General features: G+C 47.0%; 1 protein-coding gene across 1 annotated transcript in view; it reads left to right on the top strand.

The window, feature by feature from the left end:
* The window catches only part of cables2b (Cdk5 and Abl enzyme substrate 2b), a 71,311-nt gene extending 46,013 nt beyond the window's left edge, over positions 1-25,298 (top strand). The window contains exons 4-9 of the mRNA XM_045692864.1: positions 6,828-6,930; positions 8,366-8,531; positions 13,057-13,154; positions 16,767-16,873; positions 17,773-17,977; positions 19,373-25,298. Of these exons, the coding sequence (XP_045548820.1) occupies positions 6,828-6,930; positions 8,366-8,531; positions 13,057-13,154; positions 16,767-16,873; positions 17,773-17,977; positions 19,373-19,513 (820 nt within the window). The 3' untranslated portion in view covers positions 19,514-25,298. The remainder of the gene's footprint in view (positions 1-6,827; positions 6,931-8,365; positions 8,532-13,056; positions 13,155-16,766; positions 16,874-17,772; positions 17,978-19,372) is intronic.
* The last annotated feature ends 466 nt before the right edge of the window (positions 25,299-25,764 follow it).

Raw genomic sequence — 25,764 nt, forward strand, 5'->3', positions numbered from 1 at the left:
TGTGTTTAGGAGAGGAGAGATGACATTGTGTTTAGGAGAGGAGAGAGGACATGGTGTTTAGGAGAGGAGAGAGGACATGGTGTTTAGGAGAGGAGAGAGGACATGGTGTTTAGGAGAGGAGAGAGGACATGGTGTTTAGGAGAGGAGAGAGGACATGGTGTTTAGGAGAGGAGAGAGGACATGGTGTTTAGGAGAGGAGAGGAGAGAGGACATGGTGTTTAGGAGAGGAGAGAGGACATGGTGTTTAGGAGAGGAGAGGAGAGAGGACATGGTGTTTAGGAGAGGAGAGGAGAGAGGACATGGTGTTTAGGAGAGGAGAGGAGAGAGGACATGGTGTTTAGGAGAAGAGAGGACATGGTGTTTAGGAGAGGAGAGAGGACATGGTGTTTAGGAGAGGAGAGAGGACATGGTGTTTAGGAGAGGAGAGAGGACATGGTGTTTAGGAGAGGAGAGAGGACATGGTGTTTAGGAGAGGAGAGAGGACATGGTGTTTAGGAGAGGAGAGGAGAGAGGACATGGTGTTTAGGAGAGGAGAGGAGAGAGGACATGGTGTTTAGGAGAGTAGAGGAGAGAGGACATGGTGTTTAGGAGAGTAGAGGAGAGAGGACATGGTGTTTAGGAGAGGAGAGAGGACATGGTGTTTAGGAGAGGAGAGAGGACATGGTGTTTAGGAGAGGAGAGAGGACATGGTGTTTAGGAGAGGAGAGAGGACATGGTGTTTAGGAGAAGAGAGGAGAGAGGACATGGTGTTTAGGAGAAGAGAGGAGAGAGGACATGGTGTTTAGGAGAAGAGAGAGGACATGGTGTTTAGGAGAGGAGAGATGACATTGTGTTTAGGAGAGGAGAGATGACATTGTGTTTAGGAGAGGAGAGATGACATTGTGTTTAGGAGAGGAGAGAGGACATGGTGTTTAGGAGAGGAGAGAGGACATGGTGTTTAGGAGAGGAGAGAGGACATGGTGTTTAGGAGAGGAGAGAGGACATGGTGTTTAGGAGAGGAGAGAGGACATGGTGTTTAGGAGAGGAGAGGAGAGAGGACATGGTGTTTAGGAGAGGGAGAGAGGACATGGTGTTTAGGAGAGGAGAGGAGAGAGGACATGGTGTTTAGGAGAGGAGAGGAGAGAGGACATGGTGTTTAGGAGAAGAGAGGACATGGTGTTTAGGAGAAGAGAGGACATGGTGTTTAGGAGAGGAGAGAGGACATGGTGTTTAGGAGAGGAGAGAGGACATGGTGTTTAGGAGAAGAGAGGAAGAGGACATGGTGTTTAGGAGAGGAGAGAGGACATGGTGTTTAGGAGAGTAGAGGAGAGAGGACATGGTGTTTAGGAGAGTAGAGGAGAGAGGACATGGTGTTTAGGAGAAGAGAGGAGAGAGGACATGGTGTTTAGGAGAGGAGAGGAGAGAGGACATGGTGTTTAGGAGAGGAATAAGACTCAACTCCCAGACAGTAATTAGGGGGCGAGGGAGGGAGGCAGACAGACTCAACTCCCAGACAGTAATTAGGGGGCGAGGGAGGTAAACAGACTCAACTCCCAGACAGTAATTAGGGGGCGAGGGAGACAGACAGACTCAACTCCCAGACAGTAATTAGGGGACGAGGGAGGCAGACATAGACTCAACTCCCAGACAGTAATTAGGGGGCGAGGGAGGCAGACATAGACTCAACTCCCAGACAGTAATTAGGGGGCGAGGGAGGCAGACAGACTCAACTCCCAGACAGTAATTAGGGGGCGAGGGAGGCAGACATAGACTCAACTCCCAGACAGTAATTAGGGGGCGAGGGAGGCAGACAGACTCAACTCCCAGACAGTAATTAGGGGGCGAGGGAGGCAGACAGACTCAACTCCCAGACAGTAATTAGGGGGCGAGGGAGGTGGACAGACTCAAATCCCAGACAGTAATTATTGGGCGAGGGAGGCAGACAGACTCAACTCCCAGACAGTAATTCGGGGACAAGGGAGGCTGACATAGACTCAACTCCCAGACAGTAATTAGGGGACGAGGGAGGCAGACAGACTCAACTCCCAGACAGTAATTAGGGGGCGAGGGAGGCAGACATAGACTCAACTCCCAGACAGTAATTAGGGGGCGAGGGAGGCAGACATAGACTCAACTCCCAGACAGTAATTAGGGGGCGAGGGAGGCAGACATAGACTCAACTCCCAGACAGTAATTAGGGGGCGAGGGAGGCAGACATAGACTCAACTCCCAGACAGTAATTAGGGGGCGAGGGAGGCAGACAGACTCAACTCCCAGACAGTAATTAGGGGGCGAGGGAGGCAGACAGACTCAACTCCCAGACAGTAATTAGGGGGCGAGGGAGGCAGACAGACTCAACTCCCAGACAGTAATTAGGGGACGAGGGAGGCAGACAGACTCAACTCCCAGACAGTAATTAGGGGGCGAGGGAGGCAGACATACACTCAACTCCCAGACAGTAATTAGGGGGCGAGTGAGGCAGACAGACTCAACTCCCAGACAGTAATTCGGGGACAAGGGAGGCTGACATAGACTCAACTCCCAGACAGTAATTAGGGGGCGAGGGAGGCAGACAGACTCAACTCCCAGACAGTAATTAGGGGGCGAGGGAGTCAGACAGACTCAACTCCCAGACAGTAATTAGGGGGCGAGGGAGGCAGACATTGGACAAAGGGATCCATTTTGGATGCTGACTGGTCTAAAAGATCTCCACTTTTACACTTTAGTCATTTATCTTACAGTAGTGAGTGAAAACATCTTCTTATATGTTCATACTGGTACCCTTTGGGAATCTAACCCACAATCCTGGCGTTGCAAGTGCCATGCTCTACCTACTGAGCTACATGGAACAACTTCTAAGTTCTTCCCAGTCTACAGACATGGTTCATGCTGTCATATCTCCAAACTTAATTTAACAACTATACACTCCCTCCAGTGTCTAGAACTATCTCTCTGTCTCTCTCCTGTGTCTAGAACTATCTCTCTGTCTCTCTGCTGTCTAGAACTATCTCTCTGTCTCTCTGCAGTCTAGACCCATCTCTCTGTCTCTCTGCTGTGTCTAGAACTATCTCTCTGTCTCTCTGCTGTCTAGAACTATCTCTCTGTCTCTCTGCTGTGTCTAGAACTATCTCTCTGTCTCTCTGCTGTGTCTAGAACTATCTCTCTGTCTCTCTCCTGTGTCTAGAACTATCTCTCTGTCTCTCTGCTGTCTAGAACTATCTCTCTGTCTCTCTGCAGTCTAGACCCATCTCTCTGTCTCTCTGCTGTGTCTAGAACTATCTCTCTGACTCTCTGCTGTCTAGAACTATCTATCTGTCTCTCTGCTGTGTCTGGAACTATCTCTCTGTCTCTCTGCTGTCTAGAACTATCTCTCTGTCTCTCTGCTGTGTCTAGAACTATCTCTCTGTCTCTCTGCTGTCTAGAACTATCTCTCTGACTCTCTGCTGTCTAGAAATATTTTTCTGATTCTCTCCTGTGTCTAGAAATATTTCTCTGACTCTCTCCTGTGTCTAGAACTAACTCTCTCTCTCTCTCTCTCTCTCCTGTATCTAGAACTATCTCTCTGTCTCTCTGCTGTGTCTAGAACTATCTCTCTGTCACTCTGCTGTCTAGAACTATCTCTCTGTCTCTCTGCTGTCTAGAACTATCTCTCTGTCACTCTGCTGTCTAGAACTATCTCTGTCTCTCTGCTGTCTAGAACTGTCTCTCTGCTGTCTAGAACTATCTCTCTGTCTCTCTGCTGTCTATAACTATCTCTCTGTCCCTCTCCTGTGTCTGGAACTATCTCTCTGTCTCTCTGACTCTCTGCTGTCTAGAACTTTCTCTCTGTCTCTCTACTGTCTAGAACTATCTCTCTGACTCTGCTGTCTAGAACTATCTCTCTGTCTCTCTCCTGTGTCTGGAACAATCCCTTTGTCTCTCTGCTGTCTAGAACTATCTCTCTGTCTCTCTCCTGTGTATGGAACTATCTCTCTGTCTCTGCTGTCTAGAACTATCTCTCTGTCTCTCTCCTGTGTATGGAACTATCTCTCTGTCTCTGCTGTCTAGAACTATCTCTCTGACTCTCTCCTGTGTCTGGAACTATCTCTCTGACTCTGCTGTCTAGAACTATCTCTCTGTCTCTCTCCTGTGTCTGGAACTATCTCTCTGACTCTGCTGTCTAGAACTATCTCTCTGTCTCTCTGCTGTGTCTAGAACTATCTCTCTGTCTCTCTGCTGTGTCTAGAACTATCTCTCTGTCTCTCTGCTGTCTAGAACTATCTCTCTGTCTCTCTGCTGTCTAGAACTATCTCTCTGTCTCTCTCCTGTGTCTGGAACTATCTCTCTGACTCTCTCCTGTGTCTGGAACTATCTCTCTGTCTCTCTGACTCTCTGCTGTCTAGAACTGTCTCTCTGTCTCTCTGCTGTGTCTGGAACTGTCTCTCTGTCTCTCTGCTGTGTCTAGAACTATCTCTCTGTCTCTCTGCTGTCTGGAACTAGCTCTCTGTCTCACTGCTGTCTAGAACTATCTCTCTGTCTCTCTCCTGTGTCTGGAACTATCTCTCTGTCTCTCTGCTGTGTCTTGAACTATCTCTCTGTATCTCTGCTGTGTCTAGAACTATCTCTCTGACTCTCTTTTGTCTAGAACTATCTCTCTGACTCTGCTGTCTAGAACTATCTCTCTGTCTCTCTCCTGTGTCTGGAACTATCTATCTGACTCTGCTGTCTAGAACTATCTCTCTGTCTCTCTCCTGTGTCTGGAACAATCTCTCTGTCTCTCTGCTGTCTAGAACTATCTCTCTGTCTCTCTGCTGTGTCTAGAACTATCTCTCTGTCTCTCTGCTGTCTAGAACTATCTCTCTGTCTCTCTCCTGTGTCTGGAACTATCTCTCTGTCTCTCTGCTGTGTCTTGAACTATCTCTCTGTCTCTCTGCTATCTAGAACTATCTCTCTGACTCTCTGCTGTCTAGAAATATTTCTCTGACTCTCTCCTGTGTCTAGAACTATCTCTCTGACTCTCTGCTGTCTAGAACTGTCTCTCTGTCTCTCTGCTGTGTCTGGAACTGTCTCTCTGTCTCTCTGCTGTGTCTAGAACTATCTCTCTGTCTCTCTTCTGTGTCTAGAACTATCTCTCTGTCTCTCTGCTGTCTAGAACTATCTCTCTGTCTCTCTGCTGTGTCTGGAACTATCTCTCTGTCTCTCTGCTGTCTAGAACTATCTCTCTGTCTCTCTGCTGTGTCTGGAACTATCTCTCTGTCTCTCTGCTGTGTCTAGAACTATCTCTCTGTCTCTCTGCTGTCTAGAACTATCTCTCTGTCTCTCTGCTGTCTGGAACTATCTCTCTGACTCTGCTGTCTAGAACTATCTCTCTGTCTCTCTGCTGTGTCTAGAACTATCTCTCTGTCTCTCTGCTGTGTCTAGAACTATCTCTCTGTCTCTCTGCTGTGTCTAGAACTATCTCTCTGTCTCTCTGCTGTCTAGAAATATCGCTCTGTCTCTGCTGTGTCTGGAACTATCTCTCTGTCTCTCTGCTGTCTAGAACTATCTCTCTGACTCTCTGCTGTGTCTAGAACTATCTCTCTGTCTCTCTGCTGTCTAGAACTATCTCTCTGTCTCTCTGCTGTCTGGAACTATCTCTCTGACTCTGCTGTCTAGAACTATCTCTCTGACTCTCTGCTGTCTAGAACTATCTCTCTGTCTCTCTCCTGTGTCTGGAACTATCTATCTGACTCTGCTGTCTAGAACTATCTCTCTGTCTCTCTCCTGTGTCTGGAACAATCTCTCTGTCTCTCTGCTGTCTAGAACTATCTCTCTGTCTCTCTGCTGTGTCTAGAACTATCTCTCTGTCTCTCTGCTGTCTAGAACTATCTCTCTGTCTCTCTCCTGTGTCTGGAACTATCTCTCTGTCTCTCTGCTGTGTCTTGAACTATCTCTCTGTCTCTCTGCTATCTAGAACTATCTCTCTGACTCTCTGCTGTCTAGAAATATTTCTCTGACTCTCTCCTGTGTCTAGAACTATCTCTCTGACTCTCTGCTGTCTAGAACTGTCTCTCTGTCTCTCTGCTGTGTCTGGAACTGTCTCTCTGTCTCTCTGCTGTGTCTAGAACTATCTCTCTGTCTCTCTTCTGTGTCTAGAACTATCTCTCTGTCTCTCTGCTGTCTAGAACTATCTCTCTGTCTCTCTGCTGTGTCTGGAACTATCTCTCTGTCTCTCTGCTGTCTAGAACTATCTCTCTGTCTCTCTGCTGTGTCTGGAACTATCTCTCTGTCTCTCTGCTGTGTCTAGAACTATCTCTCTGTCTCTCTGCTGTCTAGAACTATCTCTCTGTCTCTCTGCTGTCTGGAACTATCTCTCTGACTCTGCTGTCTAGAACTATCTCTCTGTCTCTCTGCTGTGTCTAGAACTATCTCTCTGTCTCTCTGCTGTGTCTAGAACTATCTCTCTGTCTCTCTGCTGTGTCTAGAACTATCTCTCTGTCTCTCTGCTGTCTAGAAATATCGCTCTGTCTCTGCTGTGTCTGGAACTATCTCTCTGTCTCTCTGCTGTCTAGAACTATCTCTCTGACTCTCTGCTGTGTCTAGAACTATCTCTCTGTCTCTCTGCTGTCTAGAACTATCTCTCTGTCTCTCTGCTGTCTGGAACTATCTCTCTGACTCTGCTGTCTAGAACTATCTCTCTGACTCTCTGCTGTCTAGAACTATCTCTCTGACTCTCTCCTGTGTCTGGAACTATCTCTCTGTCTCTCTTGTGGAGCTCTCATCTCCTATTACTTACTGTTAAATGGCATGGGGCTGATGAGGCTCTGAAGTTCTAAAATCATTATCCTCTCTCTCTCTCTCTCTCTCTCACTTCCTCTCTCTCTTTTCAGTGACCCCAAGTTGGACAGACGTAGACATTCATCCGGGAACATCTCTACCACTCTGGAGATGCTGCCAGGCCTGGAGGGGTTTGAATTGGAACCCTACGGCAAGGTACATTCTACATTTACATTAGTGATAGTGTTTGGGTCAATGTCCTAAACGTACTCCTGGTCTATCTCCATGTATCATAGTCCCAGGTACGATGTAACCCATTGGTTTTAGGTTCATTAGAACATCTTAGTACATATGATACGTAGCTAGAAATCCTATATTATATTCCGGGGGGGAGTGCCCCCAAAACAAGAGATGGCTTAGATTATATTCCAGGGGGGGGTGCCCCCAAAACGAGAGATGGTTTAGATTATATTCCATTCTTACTTTTGACCAGACCCTATAGTGGACTATGTAGGGAATAAGGTGCCATTTGGGAGGTAACCATAGCAACCCCCCTTTTACTCAGTGGTGTAAAGTACTTAAGTAAAAAATACTTTAAAGTACTTCTTAAGTCGTTTTTGGGGGGGTATCTGTACTTTACTATTTATATTTTTGACAACTTTTACTTCACTACATTCCTAAAGACAATAATGTACTTTTTACTCCATACATTTTACCTCATACCGAAAAGTACTCGTTACATTTTGAATGCTTAGCAGGACAGGAAAATGGTCTAATTCACAGTCAATCTTCCCTACTGCCTCTGATCTGGCAGACTCACTAAACACATCCTTCGTTTGTCAATTATGTATGAGAGTTGGAGTGCGGCCTTGGCGATCCGTAAATACATTTAAAAAAAAGAGAAAAAGTGTCCGTCTGGTTTGCTTAATATGAGGAAGTTAAAATGATTTATACTTGTACTTTTGATATTTAAGTAATTACCCTTTATTTAACTAGGCAAGTCAGTTAAGAACAAATTCTTATTTACAATGATGGCCTAGGAACAGTAGGTTAACTGCCTTGATCAGCAGCAGAACAACAGATTGTTTACCTTGTCAGCTCGGGGATTTGATCTTGCAACCTTTCGGTTACTAGTCCAACGCTCTAACCACTAGGCTACCCTGCCACCCCAGTATTAGTCAACAGGGTTAGGAACTATACAGCACCATGCTGTTTCACACTGTGCTGTGTTTTGCTTCCCTGTGCTGTTTTACTGTGCTACGCTAGGCTGTGCTGTTTAACTGTGCTATGCTAGGCTGTGCTGTTTTACTGTGCTACACTTGGCTGTGCTGTTTTACTGTGCTACACTAGGCTGTGCTGTTTTACTGTGCTACGCTAGGCTGTGCTGTTTTACTGTGCTACGCTAGACTGTGCTGTTTACTATGCTACGCTAGACTGTGCTGTTTACTATGCTACGCTAGACTGTGCTGTTTACTATGCTACGATAGACTGCTGTTTTTCTGTGCTATGCTAGGCTGTGTATTGTTGTCCCTATCACTTGTTTTCTTCCTCCTCCCCTCATGGTGTTTTCCGTCCATCTCCTGTTTGATTGATTGATTGATTTGATTGATTGATTTGATTGATTGATTGATTGATTGACATCCCTCCCCAGACGGTGTCGTACGCCCAGTTCCTGTACCCGACAAACGCTCTGGTCCGCCAGAAGACTCCCTCGGTGGACATCACCCTGCAGGTGCCCCTCACCCAGGTGACCCGGAACAGCATCCCCAGAAACCTCACCCCATCTAGGCTTAACTCCAACGTGGGACTGGATTTAGGTATTTGACCCGGGTGCATCATAGGAATGGATGTTGGTTGCACCTTTAGCAATATGGTGAACATTCCTAGTTCATCAGAGGGCAGATTGGAGCTGTTATCATACTGTAGAATGACTGTACCTGCTTTCCACAGGGTTATGCCCTCTACTGCACAATGTACAATGCTACCATGCTGGTTCTACTGCACCATGCACCATGCTACCATGCTGGTTCTACTGCACCATGTACCATGCTACCATGCTGGTTCTACTGCACCATGTACCATTCTACCATGCTGGTTCTACTGTACCATGCTACCATGCTGGTTCTACTGCACCATGCTGGTTCTACTGCACCATGCTACCATGCTGGTTCTACTGCACCATGCTACCATGCTGGTTCTACTGCACCATGCTACCATGCTGGTTCTACTGCACCATGCTACCATGCTGGTTCTACTGCACCATTCTACCATGCTGGTTCTACTGCACCATGCTACCATGCTGGTTCTACTGTACCATGCTACCATGCTGGTTCTACTGCACCATGCTACCATGCTGGTTCTACTGCACCATGCTGGTTCTACTGCACCATGCTACCATGCTGGTTCTACTGCACCATGCTGGTTCTCCTGCACCATGCTACCATGCTGGTTCTACTGCACCATCCTACCATGCTGGTTCTACTGCACCATGCTACCATGCTGGTTCTACAGCTCCATGCTACCATGCTGGTTCTACTGCACCATGCTACCATGCTGGTCTACTGCACCATCCTACCATGCTGGTTCTACTGCACCATGCTGGTTCTACTGCACCATGCTACCATGCTGGTTCTACTGCACCATGCTACCATGCTGGTTCTACTGCACCATGCTACCATGCTACCATGCTGGTTCTACTGTACCATTCTACCATGCTGGTTCTACTGTACCATGCTACCATGCTGTTCTACTGCACCATGCTACCATGCTGGTTCTACTGTACCATGCTACCATGCTGGTTCTACTGTACCATGCTACCATGCTGGTTCTACTGCACCCTGCTACCATGCTACCATGCTGGTTCTACTGCACCATCCTACCATGCTGGTTCTACTGCACCATTCTACCATGCTGGTTCTACTGCACCATGCTACCATGCTGGTTCTACTGCACCATGCTACCATGCTGGTTCTACTGCACCATGCTACCATGCTACCATGCTGGTTCTACTGTACCATGCTACCATGCTGTTCTACTGCACCATGCTACCATGCTGGTTCTACTGTACCATGCTACCATGCTGGTTCTACTGTACCATGCTACCATGCTGGTTCTACTGCACCCTGCTACCATGCTACCATGCTGGTTCTACTGCACCATGCTACCATGCTGGTTCTACTGCACCATTCTACCATGCTGGTTCTACTGCACCATTCTACCATGCTGGTTCTACTGCACCATGCTACCATGCTGGTTCTACTGTACCATGCTACCATGCTGGTTCTACTGCACCATGCGACCATGCTGGTTCTACTGCACCATGCTGGTTCTACTGCACCATGCTACCATGCTGGTCTACTGCACCATCCTACCATGCTGGTTCTACTGCACCATGCTGGTTCTACTGCACCATGCTACCATGCTGGTTCTACTGCACCATGCTACCATGCTGGTTCTACTGCACCATGCTACCATGCTGGTTCTACTGCACCATGCTACCATGCTACCATGCTGGTTCTACTGTACCATTCTACCATGCTGGTTCTACTGTACCATGCTACCATGCTGGTTCTACTGCACCATGCTACCATGCTGGTTCTACTGTACCATGCTACCATGCTGGTTCTACTGTACCATGCTACCATGCTGGTTCTACTGCACCCTGCTACCATGCTACCATGCAGGTTCTACTGCACCATGCTACCATGCTTGTTTTACTGCACCATGCTACCATGCTGGTTCTACTGTACCATGCTGGTTCTACTGCACCATGCTGGTTCTACTGCACCATGCTACCATGCTGGTTCTACTGCACCATTCTACCATGCTGGTTCTACTGCACCATGCTGGTTCTACTGTACCATTCTACCATGCTGGTTCTACTGCACCATGCTACCATGCTGGTTCTACTGTACCATGCTACCATGCTACCATGCTGGTTCTACTGAACCATGCTACCATGCTGGTTCTACTGCACCATGCTACCATGCTGGTTCTACTGTACCATGCTGGTTCTACTGTACCATGCTACCATTCTGGTGCTACTGCACCATGCTACCATGCTGGTTCTTCTGACCCAGGCCAGGGGTAGAATGTGATGGAGAAGAGAGAGAGAGCTGGAACGTCCTGCTTTTCTCCACCTCTGATGAAGCTTAGTGATTAACAGAGGGGTGTTGCTGCTGTGGTCTAGATAGTGAAATTGAATTTCAAATTGAAACAGCGAGAGAGTGACTGGCTACTCCTCTCTCTGTGCTGAGAGACAGACTGTCAGCACTCGGCAGTGATCAGCATGGCCTGAGAGAGGGAGAGAGGGAGCGTGTGAGAGGGGGGAGACTTCTCGTATGCGTACCACAGATGGTGATAATTACAACACTGCTAGCTGTGTTCTCCACCCCGCTCATCAGAGACAGCTGATGGTGAATACAAGATGCCTCCTAAATGGTACCCTATTCCCTTTGTAATGCACTACTTTTGACCAGAGCGCATAGGGAATGGGGTGCCATTTGGGACTCAGCCCCCGGTGTGTCGACAACACTGATATCCAGGTGAATTGTGAGTGAACAGTAATGTTACACACAGCGTGGATGTATACAGACCTGGTAGCTGGTGTAACTGACTGTCAGATGGTCGATGTTCTCCTGGCTGTCTCTCTGTCTGAGGAGGACTTTATGAATGATGTTCGTTGTTCTCCTGGTTGTCTCTCTGTCTGAGGAGGACTTTATGATTGATGTTCGTTGTTCTCCTGGCTGTCTCTCTGTCTGAGGATGACTTTATGATGGTCGTTGTTCTCCTGGCTGTCTCTCTGTCTGAGGAGGACTTTATGATGGTCGTTGTTCTCCTGGCTGTCTCTCTGTCTGAGGATGACTTTATGATGGTCGTTGTTCTCCTGGCTGTCTCTCTGTCTGAGGAGGACTTTATGATGGTCGTTGTTCTCCTGGCTGTCTCTCTGTCTGAGGAGGACTTTATGATGGTCGTTGTTCTCCTGGCTGTCTCTCTGTCTGAGGAGGACTTTATGATGGTCGTTGTTCTCCTGGCTGTCTCTCTGTCTGAGGATGACTTTATGATGGTCGTTGTTCTCCTGGCTGTCTCTCTGTCTGAGGAGGACTTTATGATGGTCGTTGTTCTCCTGGCTGTCTCTCTGTCTGAGGATGACTTTATGATGGTCGTTGTTCTCCTGGCTGTCTCTCTGTCTGAGGAGGACTTTATGATGGTCGTTGTTCTCCTGGCTGTCTCTCTGTCTGAGGAGGACTTTATGATGGTCGTTGTTCTCCTGGTTGTCTCTCTGTCTGAGGATGACTTTATGATGGTCGTTGTTCTCCTGGCTGTCTCTCTGTCTGAGGAGGACTTTATGATGGTCGTTGTTCTCCTGGCTGTCTCTCTGTCTGAGGAGGACTTTATGATGGTCGTTGTTCTCCTGGCTGTCTCTCTGTCTGAGGATGACTTTATGATGGTCGTTGTTCTCCTGGCTGTCTCTCTGTCTGAGGATGACTTTATGATGGTCGTTGTTCTCCTGGCTGTCTCTCTGTCTGAGGAGGACTTTATGATGGTCGTTGTTCTCCTGGCTGTCTCTCTGTCTGAGGAGGACTTTATGATGGTCGTTGTTCTCCTGGCTGTCTCTCTGTCTGAGGATGACTTTATGATGGTCGTTGTTCTCCTGGCTGTCTCTCTGTCTGAGGAGGACTTTATGATGGTCGTTGTTCTCCTGGCTGTCTCTCTGTCTGAGGATGACTTTATGATGGTCGTTGTTCTCCTGGCTGTCTCTCTGTCTGAGGATGACTTTATGATGGTCGTTGTTCTCCTGGCTGTCTCTCTGTCTGAGGATGACTTTATGATGGTCGTTGTTCTCCTGGCTGTCTCTCTGTCTGAGGATGACTTTATGATGGTCGTTGTTCTCCTGGCTGTCTCTCTGTCTGAGGAGGACTTTATGATGGTCGTTGTTCTCCTGGCTGTCTCTCTGTCTGAGGAGGACTTTATGATGGTCGTTGTTCTCCTGGCTGTCTCTCTGTCTGAGGAGGACTTTATGATGGTCGTTGTTCTCCTGGCTGTCTCTCTGTCTGATGAGGACTTTATGAATTATGTTATTTATTTGTATAGCTGGGTTTCTATCAGGTTTGAGGTCAATAATAAAATGATGGTCCATTTTCACTTCATTTCCCAAGTGTGTGTGTGTGTGCGTGTGTGTGTGTGCGTGTGTGTGTGCGTGTGTGTGTGCGTGTGTGTGTGTGTGTGTGTGTGTGTGTGTGTGTGTGTGTGTGTGTGTGTGTGTGTGTGTGTGTGTGTGTGTGTGTGTGTGTGTGTGTGTGTGTGTGATCTAATGTTAATGTATTTTCTGTAACTCTCCAGGTGTGGATGACATTGGAGACTATGACCCCAACCTTCTGAGTGACCCCCAGTGGCCCTGTGGGAAACACAAGAGAGTCCTGATCTTCGCCTCATACATGGTAGGGAGGGAGATTGCCTGCAATGACAACAAGCTCAGTCTGTTGATGCTGTGACACACCGCCCCAGACCATGACGGACCCTCCACCTCCAAATCGATCCCACTCCAGATTACAGGCCTCGGTGTAACGCTCATTCCTTCAACGATAAACGCGAATCCGACCATCACCCCTGGTGAGACAAAACTGCGACTCGTCAGTGAAGAGCACTTTTTGCCAGTCCTGTCTGGTCCAGCAACGGTGGGTTTGTGCCCATAGGCGACGTTGTTGCCGGTGATGTCTGGTGAGGACCTGCCTTACAACAGGCCTACAAGCCCTCAGTCCAGCCTCTCTCAGCCTACTGCGGACAGTCTGAACACTGATGGAGGGATTGTGCGTTCCTGGTGTAACTCAGGCAGTTGTTGTTGCCATCCTGTACCTGTCCCGCAGGTGTGATGTTCAGCTGTACCGATCCTGTGCAGGTGTTGTTACACGTGGTCTGCCACTGCGAGGATGATCAGCTGTCCATCCTGTTTCCCTGTAGCGCTGTCTTAGGCGTCTCACAGTACAGACATTGCAATTTATTGCCCTGGCCACATCTGCAGTCCTCATGCCTCCTTGCAACATGCCTACGGCATGTTCACACAGATGAGCAGGGACCCTGGGCATCTTTCTTTTGGTGTTTTTCAGAGTCAGTAGAAAGGCCTCTTTAGTGTCCTACGTTTTCATAACTGTGACCTTAATTGCCTACCGTCTGTAAGCTGTTCGTGTCTTAATGACCGTTCCACAGCTGCTGCTTCTTTAATTGTTTAAGGTTCATTGAACAAGCATGGGAAACAGTGTTTAAACCCTTTACAATGAAGATCTGTGAAGTTATTTGGATTTTTATGAATTATCTTTGAAAGACAGGGTCCTGAAAAAGGGACGTTTCTTTTTTTGCTGAGTTTATATAGACATTGAGTTATATAAACACAGCCTAGATAGATGTTGTTAGATTTATTATTAGGTTTATAGTCACATCATGGGGGAAATCCCTTTAACTCCTCAGTCAACTGCTCGTTGACCTGTGGTAACTGCTTTCAACATTTAACCTGTAGCCCATTTAACCTGTAGCTGCCATTGATTTAGTTTCGGGGGGGGCTACACTGTTATTCTCCAGTCATTGTCACGTCCTGACCAGTAAAAGGGGTTATTTGTTATTGTAGTTTGGGTCAGGGCGTGGCAGGGGGTGTTTGTTTAGTGTGTTTCGGGGTTTTTGGTTTATGTTCTATGTTTTCTATTTCTATGTGGGTTTTCTAGTTTTTCTATACCTATGTTAGTTTTGGGAACGACAGCTGGTTGTTGTTGCTTCTAATTGGAGGCCACATTTAAGTGGGTTAATTTTCTCTTGTGTTTGTGGGTGGTTGTTTCCGTGTATAGTCTGAGCACCTTACAGGACTGTTTTTTGTCGTTTGTGTTGTGTAAGTGTTTTGTTATTTTTTTTCTTCAATAAAAGGAAGATGAGCATTCACATACCCGCTGCGTTTTGGTCTACATACAACGACGCTTATGACAGTCATGTTGAACTTAGAATTCTGAATATAATCACACTGTTCTAATCACTAGACATGGTTCTAATCACTAGACATTGTTCTAATCACTAGACAGTGTTCTAATTGCTAGACAGTGTTCTAATCACTAGACAGGGTTCTAATCGCTAGACAGGGTTCTAATCGCTAGACAAGGGTTCTAATCGCTAGACAGTGTTCTAATCACTAGACAGTGTTCTAATTGCTAGACAGTGTTCTAATTGCTCGACAGTGTTCTAATTGCTAGACAGTGTTCTAATCGCTAGACAGGGTTCTAATCGCTAGACAGGGTTCTAATCCCTAGACAGTGTTCTAATTGCTAGACAGTGTTCTAATTGCTAGACAGTGTTCTAATCGCTAGACAGTGTTCTAATCGCTAGACAGTGTTCTAATCGCTAGACAGGGTTCTAATCCCTAGACAGGGTTCTAATCGCTAGACAGGGTTCTAATCCCTAGACAGGGTTCTAATCCCTAGACAGGGTTCTAATCCCTAGACAGTGTTCTAATCCCTAGACAGTGTTCTAATCACTAGACAGTGTTCTAATCACTAGACAGGGTTCTAATCGCTAGACAGACGTCTTGGCCTTGTCTCTGTAGACAGGTGCTTTGGAGTAAACTAGAATAGTTCAACTTCCCAGACTGTATGGAATGGCCTCTAGCAGACTGTACACTGTGAAGACATATTTATAACCATATATAATGTAAAGGTTTATTTTACTACTATACACAGTCCATTCATGCAAAGCTACCATTGTTATTAGATTCCATCATGGGTTTTCTTTTATTGGGCCAAATTAAAAACGTTATAGAGTTATTGATGAATATTTTCTCTCTATCTCTCTCCTACCCCTACCTACCTCCCTCTCTCTCTTCCCCTCCCTCTCTCTCTCCCTATCTCCTCCCCCTACCCCCTCTCTCTCTTCCCCTCCCTCTCTCCTACCCCTACCCCCTCTCTCTCTTCCCCTCCCTCTCTCTCTCCCTCTCTCCTACCCCTACCTCCCTCTCTCTCTGCCTATCTCCTCCCCCTACCCCCTCTCTCTCTTCCCCTCCCTCTCTCTCTCCCTCTCTCCGCCCCTACCTCCCTCTCTCTCTTCCCCTCCCTCTCTCTCTCCCTCTCTCCGCCCCCTACCTCCCTCTCTCTCTTCCCCTCCCTATCTCTCTCCCTCTCTCCTACCCCTACCTACCTCCCTCTCTCTCTTCCCCTCCCTCTCTCTCTCCCTATCTCCTCCCCCCTACCCCCCTCTCTCTCTCCCTCTCTCCCTACCCCCTACCTCCCTCTCTCTCTGCCTATCTCCTCCCCCCTACCCCCTCTCTCTCTTCCCCTCCCTCTCTCTCTCCCTCTCTCCGCCCCTACCTCCCTCTCTCTCTTCCCCTCCCTCTCTCTCTCCCTCTCTCCGCCCCTACCTCCCTCTCTCTCTTCCCCTCCCTATCTCTCTCCCTCTCTCCTACCCCTACCTACCTCCCTCTCTCTCTTCCCCTCCCTCTCTCTCTCCCTATCTCCTCCCCCTACCCCCTCTCTCTCTCCCTCTCTCCTACCCCTACCTCCCTCTCTCTCTGCCTATCTCCTCCCCCCTACCCCCTCTCTCTCTTCCCCTCCCTCTCTCTCTCCCTCTCTCCGCCCCTACCTCCCTCTCTCTCTTCCCCTCCCTCTCTCTCTCCCTCTCTCCTACCCCCTACCTCCCTCTCTCTCTGCCTATCTCCTCCCCCCTACCCCCTCTCTCTCTTCCCCTCCCTCTCTCTCTCCCTCTCTCCGCCCCTACCTCCCTCTCTCTCTTCCCCTCCCTATCTCTCTCCCTCTCTCCTACCCCTACCTACCTCCCTCTCTCTCTCTTCCCCTACCTCCTCCCTCTCTCTCCCTCCCTCTCTCTCCCTATCTCCTCCCGCTACCTCCCTCTCTCTCTTCCCCTCCCTCTCTCTCTCCCTTTCTCCTCCCCCTACCCCTTCTCTCTCTTCCCCTCCCTCTCTCCTCTCCCTCCCTCTCTCTCCCCTCCCTCCCTCTCTCCTCTCCCTCCTCTCTCTCTCCCTCCCTCTCTCCCTCTCTCCTCCCCCTCTCTCTCCCTCACTCTAGACGACAGTGATAGAGTACGTGAAGCCATCTGATCTGAAGAAGGACATGAATGAGACGTTTAAAGAGAAGTTTCCTCAAGTCAAGCTGACTCTCAGCAAGATCAGGAGGTATACTACAGTTGTGTGTGTGTGTGTGTGTGTGACAGCCTATTTAAAACAAGTTGTTGTTTCATTTAATTTTTAATATTATTCTTAAGACCTTATCAATAATTAATAAAATGCAATTTAATTTCATGTCCTGCTTCACTGTATCTCACTTAAAATGACAAGATAATATATTTTGCAAAGATGTTTACATTTAATTTTTTGTTTCTAACATTGGAATTGGAGTTGTTTCCAAGGCAACACATAAAATACAACAAAAAAAACACAACTAAATACACAACTTGAAACAATCACATATTTCGCCATGGAACGCGTTCTGATTGGCCAGTGAGAGACCAAGCCTCAACACACCCACAAACTTGTTTATTCATAAAAACCTGGCCCTTTTCGCGGCAACGCCAGCAAGCGCGCCTATAATTGGTGATAGTGAAAATCGCAACAATATTTCGGACACACCACTGGACCTATAGCGCCACCGCTTGCGTTTAGATTGACCATTGAGTTAGGTTTGTTAAAATAGAAACCCATATTAAATTGATCTCTCTCTCTCTCTCTCTCTCTCACTCTCTCACTCTCAAACTCTCACTCTCACACACACTCTCTCTCTCACACACTCTCTCTCTCTTTCTCTCTCTCTCTTTCTCTCTGTCACTCTCTCTCTCACACTCTCTCTCTCACTCTCACACTCACACTCTCTCTCTCTCTCTCTCTCTCTCTCTCTCTCTCTCTCTCACACTCTCTCTCTCTCACACTCTCTCTCACACTCTCTCTCACACTCTCTCTCTCTTTCTCTCTCTCTCACTCTCTCTCTCTCACTCTCTCACTCTCTCTCACTCTCTCTCTCTCTTTCACTCTCTCTCTCTCTCTCTCTCTCTCTCTCTCTCTCTCTCACTCTCCTCCAGTCTGAAAAGGGAGATACGTACGGTGGGTGATGACTGCGGACTGCAGCCGGTCACCGTGGCGATGGCGTTTGTGTACTTTGAGAAGCTGGTCCTCCAGGGGCGACTCAACAAACACAACAGGAAGTTGGTGTCCGCCGCCTGCGTGCTCCTCGCCGCTAAGATCAGCAGCGACCTCAAGAAGCAAGACGTAACACAGCTCATAGATGTACGTGGATATTATTACTGTTCCCTTTATGTGTTTATTGGCTGTTTTGTTGTGTTTTCTTTGAGAGCTTGTTGCTGGACCAACGTTAAGCTCCTGGACTAAACTAACAACCTCCGTTCAGAGTTCTTTCTAATCCCAACAACAGGTGTATTCTGGGAAACATTTTCCATTTGAGAATAGTCATGTTGCTCCGTTGTTTAGGGTTTCCTTTTGTTACTTGAGGCTGTTCCCTTCTCTGACCCCCATGGCCCCTCTGACCCCCATGGCCCCCATGGCCCCTCTGACCCCCATGGCCCCTCTGACCCCCATGGCCCCTCTGACCTCCATGGCCCCTCTGACCCCCATGGCCCCCATGGCCCCTCTGACCCCCATGGCCCCTCTGACCCCCCATGGCCCCTCTGACCCCCATGGCCCCTCTGGCCCCTCTGACCCCCATGGCCCCTCTGACCCCCATGGCCCCTCTGACCCCCATGGCCCCTCTGACCCCCATGGCCCCTCTGACCCCCATGGCCCCTCTGACCCCCATGGCCCCTCTGACCCCCATGGCCCCTCTGACCCCCATGGCCCCTCTGACCCCCATGGCCCCTTTGACCTCCATGGCCCCTCTGACCCCCATGGCCTCTCCTGGCCCCTCTGACCCCCATGGCCCCTCTGACCCCCATGGCCCCTCTGACCCCCATGGCCCCTCTGACCCCCATGGCCTCTCTGGCCCCTCTGACCCCCATGGCCTCTCTGGCCCCTCTGACCCCCATGGCCTCTCTGGCCCCTCTGACCCCCATGGCCCCTCTGACCCCCATGGCCCCTCTGACCCACATGGCCCTCATGTTTTTCTTACACAAAGCAGCAGTTAGTAGGGACATTATATAAGAGTTTATATTGCTAAACCTCAGATTTTCCTGTAGTGTGTGGAAACTGACCCTGAGACTGTTCATTTTTATTGTTTATTTCACTTTTGTATATTATCTACTTCACTTGCTTTGGCAATGTTAACAGATGTTTCACATGCCAATAAAGCCCCTTGAATTGAATGGACAGATATCTAAGGGCAAATCTAAAATGGCACCCTATTTACTATGTGGCTCTGGCCAAAAGTAGTGCATTGTGTACTAGGGAATAGGTTACCTCCTAGCTCTTTAATAGCCCTTAAAGTCATCCTCTGTTTTCCTCTCCTCTCTCTCGCTGTCTCTCTCTCTCTCTCGCTCTCTCTCTCACTCTCTCTCTCACTCACTCTTCTTTCCCTCCTCTCTCTTCTCTCTCTTCACTCTCTCCTCTCTCTTCTCTCTCTTCACTCTCTCCTCTCTCTTCTTTCCCTCCTCTCTCTTCTCTCTCTTCACTCTCTCCTCTCCTCTCTCTCTCTTATCTCTCTCTCATCTCTTCTAAACTCTTCTACTGTAGAAACTGGAGGAGCGTTTCCGTATCAGTCGGCGAGAGTTGATCCCGTTTGAGTTCACGATCCTTGTTGCCCTGGAGATGGCTCTGTACCTGCCTGAGAGCACCATCATGCCACACTACCGACGCCTGGTGCAGCAGAACTAGGACCAGACCCCTGCCACGTCCACTGGGACAGGAGCCCCACCTACTAGGACTGAAGACTGGACATCAATCATTCAATCAATCAATCAATCAAATCAAATGTATTTATAAAGCCCTTCTTATGTCAGCTGATGTCACAAAGTGCTGTACAGAAACCCAGCCTAAAACCCCAAACAGCAAGCAATGCAGGTGTCGAAGCACGGGGGGGGGGATGAAGGAGAGACAAATTAAGACATTTAAAGGGAGCAGAGATGGAAAGAAAGAAGATGAGAGAGAAATTAAGAGCGATATGATGTGGTAAAGGCTTAGGTATGTCCTGTGACCCCCTATAGCACTGACCCCACACACACTCATAATCAGTAACAATCCTGGTATTTACCCTCACGGGAAGAAGAAATGACACCCATAATGTCAACAAATTACATTACATCTATTTCTACACATTCTGAACCTGAAAGTGTTCATGCTGCCATATTCCTCAAGTTCAACAGTAGCATTGGGATCAAATGTGAGGTCTGTCACTTTACCACAGGAATACCAGTTACTAGTTAGCAACATGAGTCGTGACTTTACCACAGGAATACCGGTTACTAGTTAGCAACATGAGTCGTGACTTTACCACAGGAATACCAGTTACTAGTTAGCAACATGAGTCGTGACTTTACCACAGGAATACCGGTTACTAGTTAGCAACAAGAGTCGTGACTTTACCACAGGAATACCGGTTACTAGATAGCAACATGAGTCGTGACTTTACCACAGGAATACCGGTTACTAGTTAGCAACATGAGTCGTGACTTTACCACAGGAATACCGGTTACTAGTTAGCAACATGAGTCGTGACTTTACCACAGGAATACCGGTTACTAGTTAGCAACATGAGTCGTGACTTTACCACAGGAATAACAGTTAAAGGGAAAACAAATAACATCACACAAACATTTAACAAAAAATACATTTAATATATTTATCCTTTCTGAGATGTATATTTAGTATATTCTATCAGCGCAGCAGAAGGGATATTTATATTGTAACCCTTGTAGCTTAACTCACATAGGTCTTATTACAACATCATAACCACGCATTTAGCCCTGTTTACACCATCATATCCAAGCATTTAGCCCTGTTTACACCATCATAACCAAGCATTTAGCCCTGTTTACACCATCATAGCCAAGCATTTAGCCCTGTTTACACCATCATAACCAAGCATTTAGCCCTGTTTACACCATCATAGCCAAGCATTTAGCCCTGTTTACACCATCATAACCAAGCATTTAGCCCTGTTTACACCATCATAACCAAGCATTTAGCCCTGTTTACACCATTATAACCAAGCATTTAGCCCTGTTTACACCATCATAACCAAGCATTTAGCCCTGTTTACACCATCATAACCAAGCATCCATCTTTAGCCCTGTTTATACTTGGTTCTAACATGCGTCTGTTGTCCTGATCTTGTCCACATTCTGATTGTGCCCACATTTGTCGACAGGTGTAGACAATCAAAAGACACATTGCGATTTGATTTTGATTAGCTCTTCCTGACCACTTCCAGAGGTAGTCAAAGATGCATCTAGTACGGATACGGCCTTGAAGTGTCAACGTATCCTGACAACGAAAGCGTATACATTTGGCCAACGTTACGGTTGTCCCGTTCTCTCAAATAAATCACACAGGCCAGTTGAGGTAGTAATGCCGCATTCAAAACAACTGGCAACTCGGAATTCGGGAACTTGGATATCTCCGGCTTCTGATGTCAGTGCGTTCAAGACAACTTGGAGCTACAACTGGGAAAAATTGTTTTCGAACGGTCATCCAACTCAGAATTCCAAGTTGGAAACTCGACCGTCTTTTTCAGATCTGGATGGGAACAGAAGAACCCAGTGTCCAGTTTCTTCAGATCTGGATGGGAAAAGAAGAACCCAGTGTCCAGTTTCTTCAGAGCTGGATGGGAACAGAAGAACCCAGTGTCCAGTTTCTTCAGAGCTGGATGGGAACAGAAGAACCCAGTGTCCAGTTTCTTCAGATCTGCATGGGAACGGAAGAACCCAGTGTCCAGTTTCTTCAGATCTGGATGGGAACGGAAGAACCCAGTGTCCAGTTTCTTCAGATCTGGATGGGAACAGAAGAACCCAGTGTCCAGTTTCTTCAGATGTGGATGGGAACGGAGGAACCCAGTGTCCAGTTTCTTCAGAGCTGGATGGGAACAGAAGAACCCAGTGTCCAGTTTCTTCAGATGTGGATGGGAACAGAAGAACCCAGTGTCCAGTTTCTTCAGAGCTGGATGGGAACAGAAGAACCCAGTGTCCAGTTTCTTCAGATGTGGATGGGAACGGAAGAACCCAGTGTCTAGTTTCTTCAGAGCTGGATGGGAACAGAAGAACTCAGTGTCCAGTTTCTTCAGAGCTGGATGCGGTATTGGGTGACCATCCCACACCCGCCCACCGTTCATTCTGGACAGTGCTGTGGTAATATTAAGGGAAAGCTGCTGTGAATAGGCTAATTCAGTTTATATATCACATATGAAAAGTGTGCAGTGGTATTATATTACAGTGGCTTGTCTATGGAAGTTAGGCCTCCACATTATACCTTGATCTAAAGGTACAGGGGAACATCAGGCCTCCACATTATACCTTGTCGTGAACTGCTCTCTCCTGTTGCAACTCCATCGTAGTCCATCTCATGCATCCCCAATACATTTTTAGTTCAGTTTAAATTCTGTAATACTGTTATATCAGTCTATCAACCCTCGATGAGTGAAAGAGACTCTGTTACTGAATTATAACTAATCAATGATTTGGAACAAACCAAAGCATGGTCGTTCTCCCTGCATATCAAAATAAAAATCATTTGGTACTGTTAAGGCCTATCTAAGAATTGGACTCCTGGAATATAATGTAATCATTTTAATGTTATTATATTCTTGTCACATGCGTCGAAATGGATAGACCAAGGCGCAGCGTGTTGAGTGCTCATCTTCTTATTTAACGTATGAAGTGAACACTTAAACAAAAATTAACAAAATTACACACGACAGTTCCTTAAGGTAACATTGACTATGCGAAAAACAACCACCCACAAACCCAAAGGAAAAAACAGGCTGCCTAAGTATGGCTTCCAATCAGAGACAACGAAAGACACCTGCCTCTGATTGGAACCCATACTCGGCCACACATAGAAAATGAACATAGAAAATGAAAACTAGAACAAATCCCCATGAAACAAACAAACCCCAAAACACACAAAAACAACACCCCCTGCCACGCCCTGACCATCCTACAATGACAAATAACCCCTTTTACTGGTCAGGACGTGACAATTCTATTATATTCTGTAACTCTTTGAGCATTTTCCAGACAAATCGCTAGCAATTAAGTGCAGAATATGTCCAAACAGACACATAAAGTTACATACTGTAGGTGTCTGTAAGCGTGAACGAGGCCACTGTCAAATATGACAACCCGAAGGATACGATACACAACACGGAGGATGTGATACACAACACGGAGGATGTGATACACAACACGGAGGATGCGATACACAACACGGAGGATGCGATACACAACACGGAGGATGCGATACACAACACGGAGGATGCGATACACAACACGGAGGATGCGATACACAACACGGAGGATACGATACACAACACGGAGGATACTTTAGGCTACTTTTATATTAACACGTTATTCCTTTATAAAGCCGTTGACTTCACATGCTTTTATCCATTTTAATAATTTGATTACGCGTCTTGCTATAAGTTGCCTGGACGCAACCTCCTACGTCTACAAAACCGTTTTTAAAATATGAGAATATTTTATTTATCAAGGCAAGTCGGTTAAGATCAAATTCTTATCTACAATGACGGCCTACCCTGTCCAAACCCGGACGACGCTGTCCCAATTGTGCGCCGCACTATGGGACTCCCAATCACAGCCGGATGTGATACAGCCTGGATTCGAACCAGGGGCTGTAGTGACACCTCTTGCACTGAGACGCAGTGCCTTAGACAGCTGTGCCACTCGGGAGCCCATATAATGCTATTGATTTGTACGGCAAGTGGAGGATATCGGAACAGTAGCGTATTACGCCCTGGCTCTAATGGTTGGATAACAAATACAGGCTGTTATGAGGAGAGTGTAAAACTATTGACTATACAGGCTGTAATGAGGAGAGTGTAAAACTATTGACTGTACGGGCTGTAATGAGGAGAGTGTAAAACTATTGACTATACGGGCTGTAATGAGGAGAGTGTAAAACTATTGACTATACGGGCTGTAATGAGGAGAGTGTAAAACTATTGACTATACGGGCTGTAATGAGGAGAGTGTAAAACTATTGACTATACGGGCTGTAATGAGGAGAGTGTAAAACTATTGACTGTACGGGCTGTAATGAGGAGAGTGTAAAACTATTGACTGTACGGGCTGTAATGAGGAGAGTGTAAAACTATTAACTGTACGGGCTGTAATGAGGAGAGTGTAAAACTATTAACTATACAGGCTGTTATGAGGAGAGTATAAAACTATTGACTATTGTTGTATAAATGATTGGAGACGGGCGCAGGAATTTGTAATAGTGGGAGTTGAATACTCCACCCAAAATATACAACATGCCATGAAAAGGCACAGGACGAAGCCCAAAACAAACACGTATACAATAACACATGGATGTAACCCAAACAAAAGAGCGAGGTGAAACCTCTAATAAATAGACTGGACGAGACCCGCAATACACGACACGGGATGTGACCCATAATAACAAGTGCACAACAATACATGGGACGTGACCCGTAATGACAAATGCACAACAATACACGGGACGTGACCCGTAATAACAAATGCACAACAATACACGGGGCATGACCCGTAATAACAAATGCACAACAATACACGGGACGTGACCCGTAATGACAAATGCACAACAATACACGGGACTTGACCCTTAACAACAAATGCACAACAATACACGGGACGTGACCCGTAATAACAAATGCACAACAATACACGGGACGTGACCCGTAATGACAAATGCACAACAATACACGGGACTTGACCCTTAACAACAAATGCACAACAATACACTGGACGTGACCCGTAATAACAAATTTACGACAATACACGGGATGTGACCCATAATAACAAATGCACGACAATACACGGGACGTGACCCGTAATAACAAAAGCACAACAATACACAGGACGTGACCCGTAATAACAAATGCACAACAATACACGGGACGTGACCCGTAATATCAAATGCACAACAATACACGGGACGTGACCCGTAATATCAAATGCACAACAATACACGGAATGTGACCCGTAATAACAAATGCACAACAATACACGGGACGTGACCCGTAATATCAAATGCACAACAATACACGGAATGTGACCCGTAATAACAAAAGCACAACAATACACAGGACGTGACCCGTAATAACAAATGCACAACAATTCACGGGACGTGACCCGTAATGACAAATGCACAACAATACACGGGACTTGACCCTTAACAACAAATGCACAACAATACACGGGACGTGACCCGTAATAACAAATTTACGACAATACACGGGATGTGACCCATAATAACAAATGCACGACAATACACGGGACGTGACCCGTAATAACAAAAGCACAACAATACACAGGACGTGACCCGTAATAACAAAATGCACAACAATACACGGGACGTGACCCGTAATATCAAATGCACAACAATACACGGAATGTGACCCGTAATAACAAATGCACAACAATACACGGGACGTGACCCGTAATAACAAATGCACAACAATACACGGGACATGACCCATAATAACGAGTTCACAATACACGCAGCACGAAAGCCGAAATAACAAAGCACAGGTACTCACAAGACAAACGGACATGGGAACACTTACCGACCAAGACAATGGTGAACAGAGGGCACATATATACAATTACTAATCAGGGGGAATGGGAACCAGGAGTGGGTGACGATCCAGTTCAGTGACGCCTAGAAGGCCGGTGACGTAGACCTCCGGAGCTGGTGAACGGAATGAGCAGCAGTACTGGGGGGGATCCAAATATAAAAGTGTGCTGTTTTCTGTTCATTTATAGAGCTTGTGTCATAAGGGAGGGCCAAGGCAGGTTGGATTCATTTGCATACAGGGAGGGACCAGGGAATCCGATCACAATGCGGATGCAGTGGGCAGATAAGAGGCATGGTGTTACCATGTGTAAACGCGACAAATCTTGATCTTG

Source organism: Salmo salar, chromosome ssa13 (assembly GCF_905237065.1).
Source record: "Salmo salar chromosome ssa13, Ssal_v3.1, whole genome shotgun sequence".
NCBI lineage: Eukaryota > Metazoa > Chordata > Actinopteri > Salmoniformes > Salmonidae > Salmo > Salmo salar.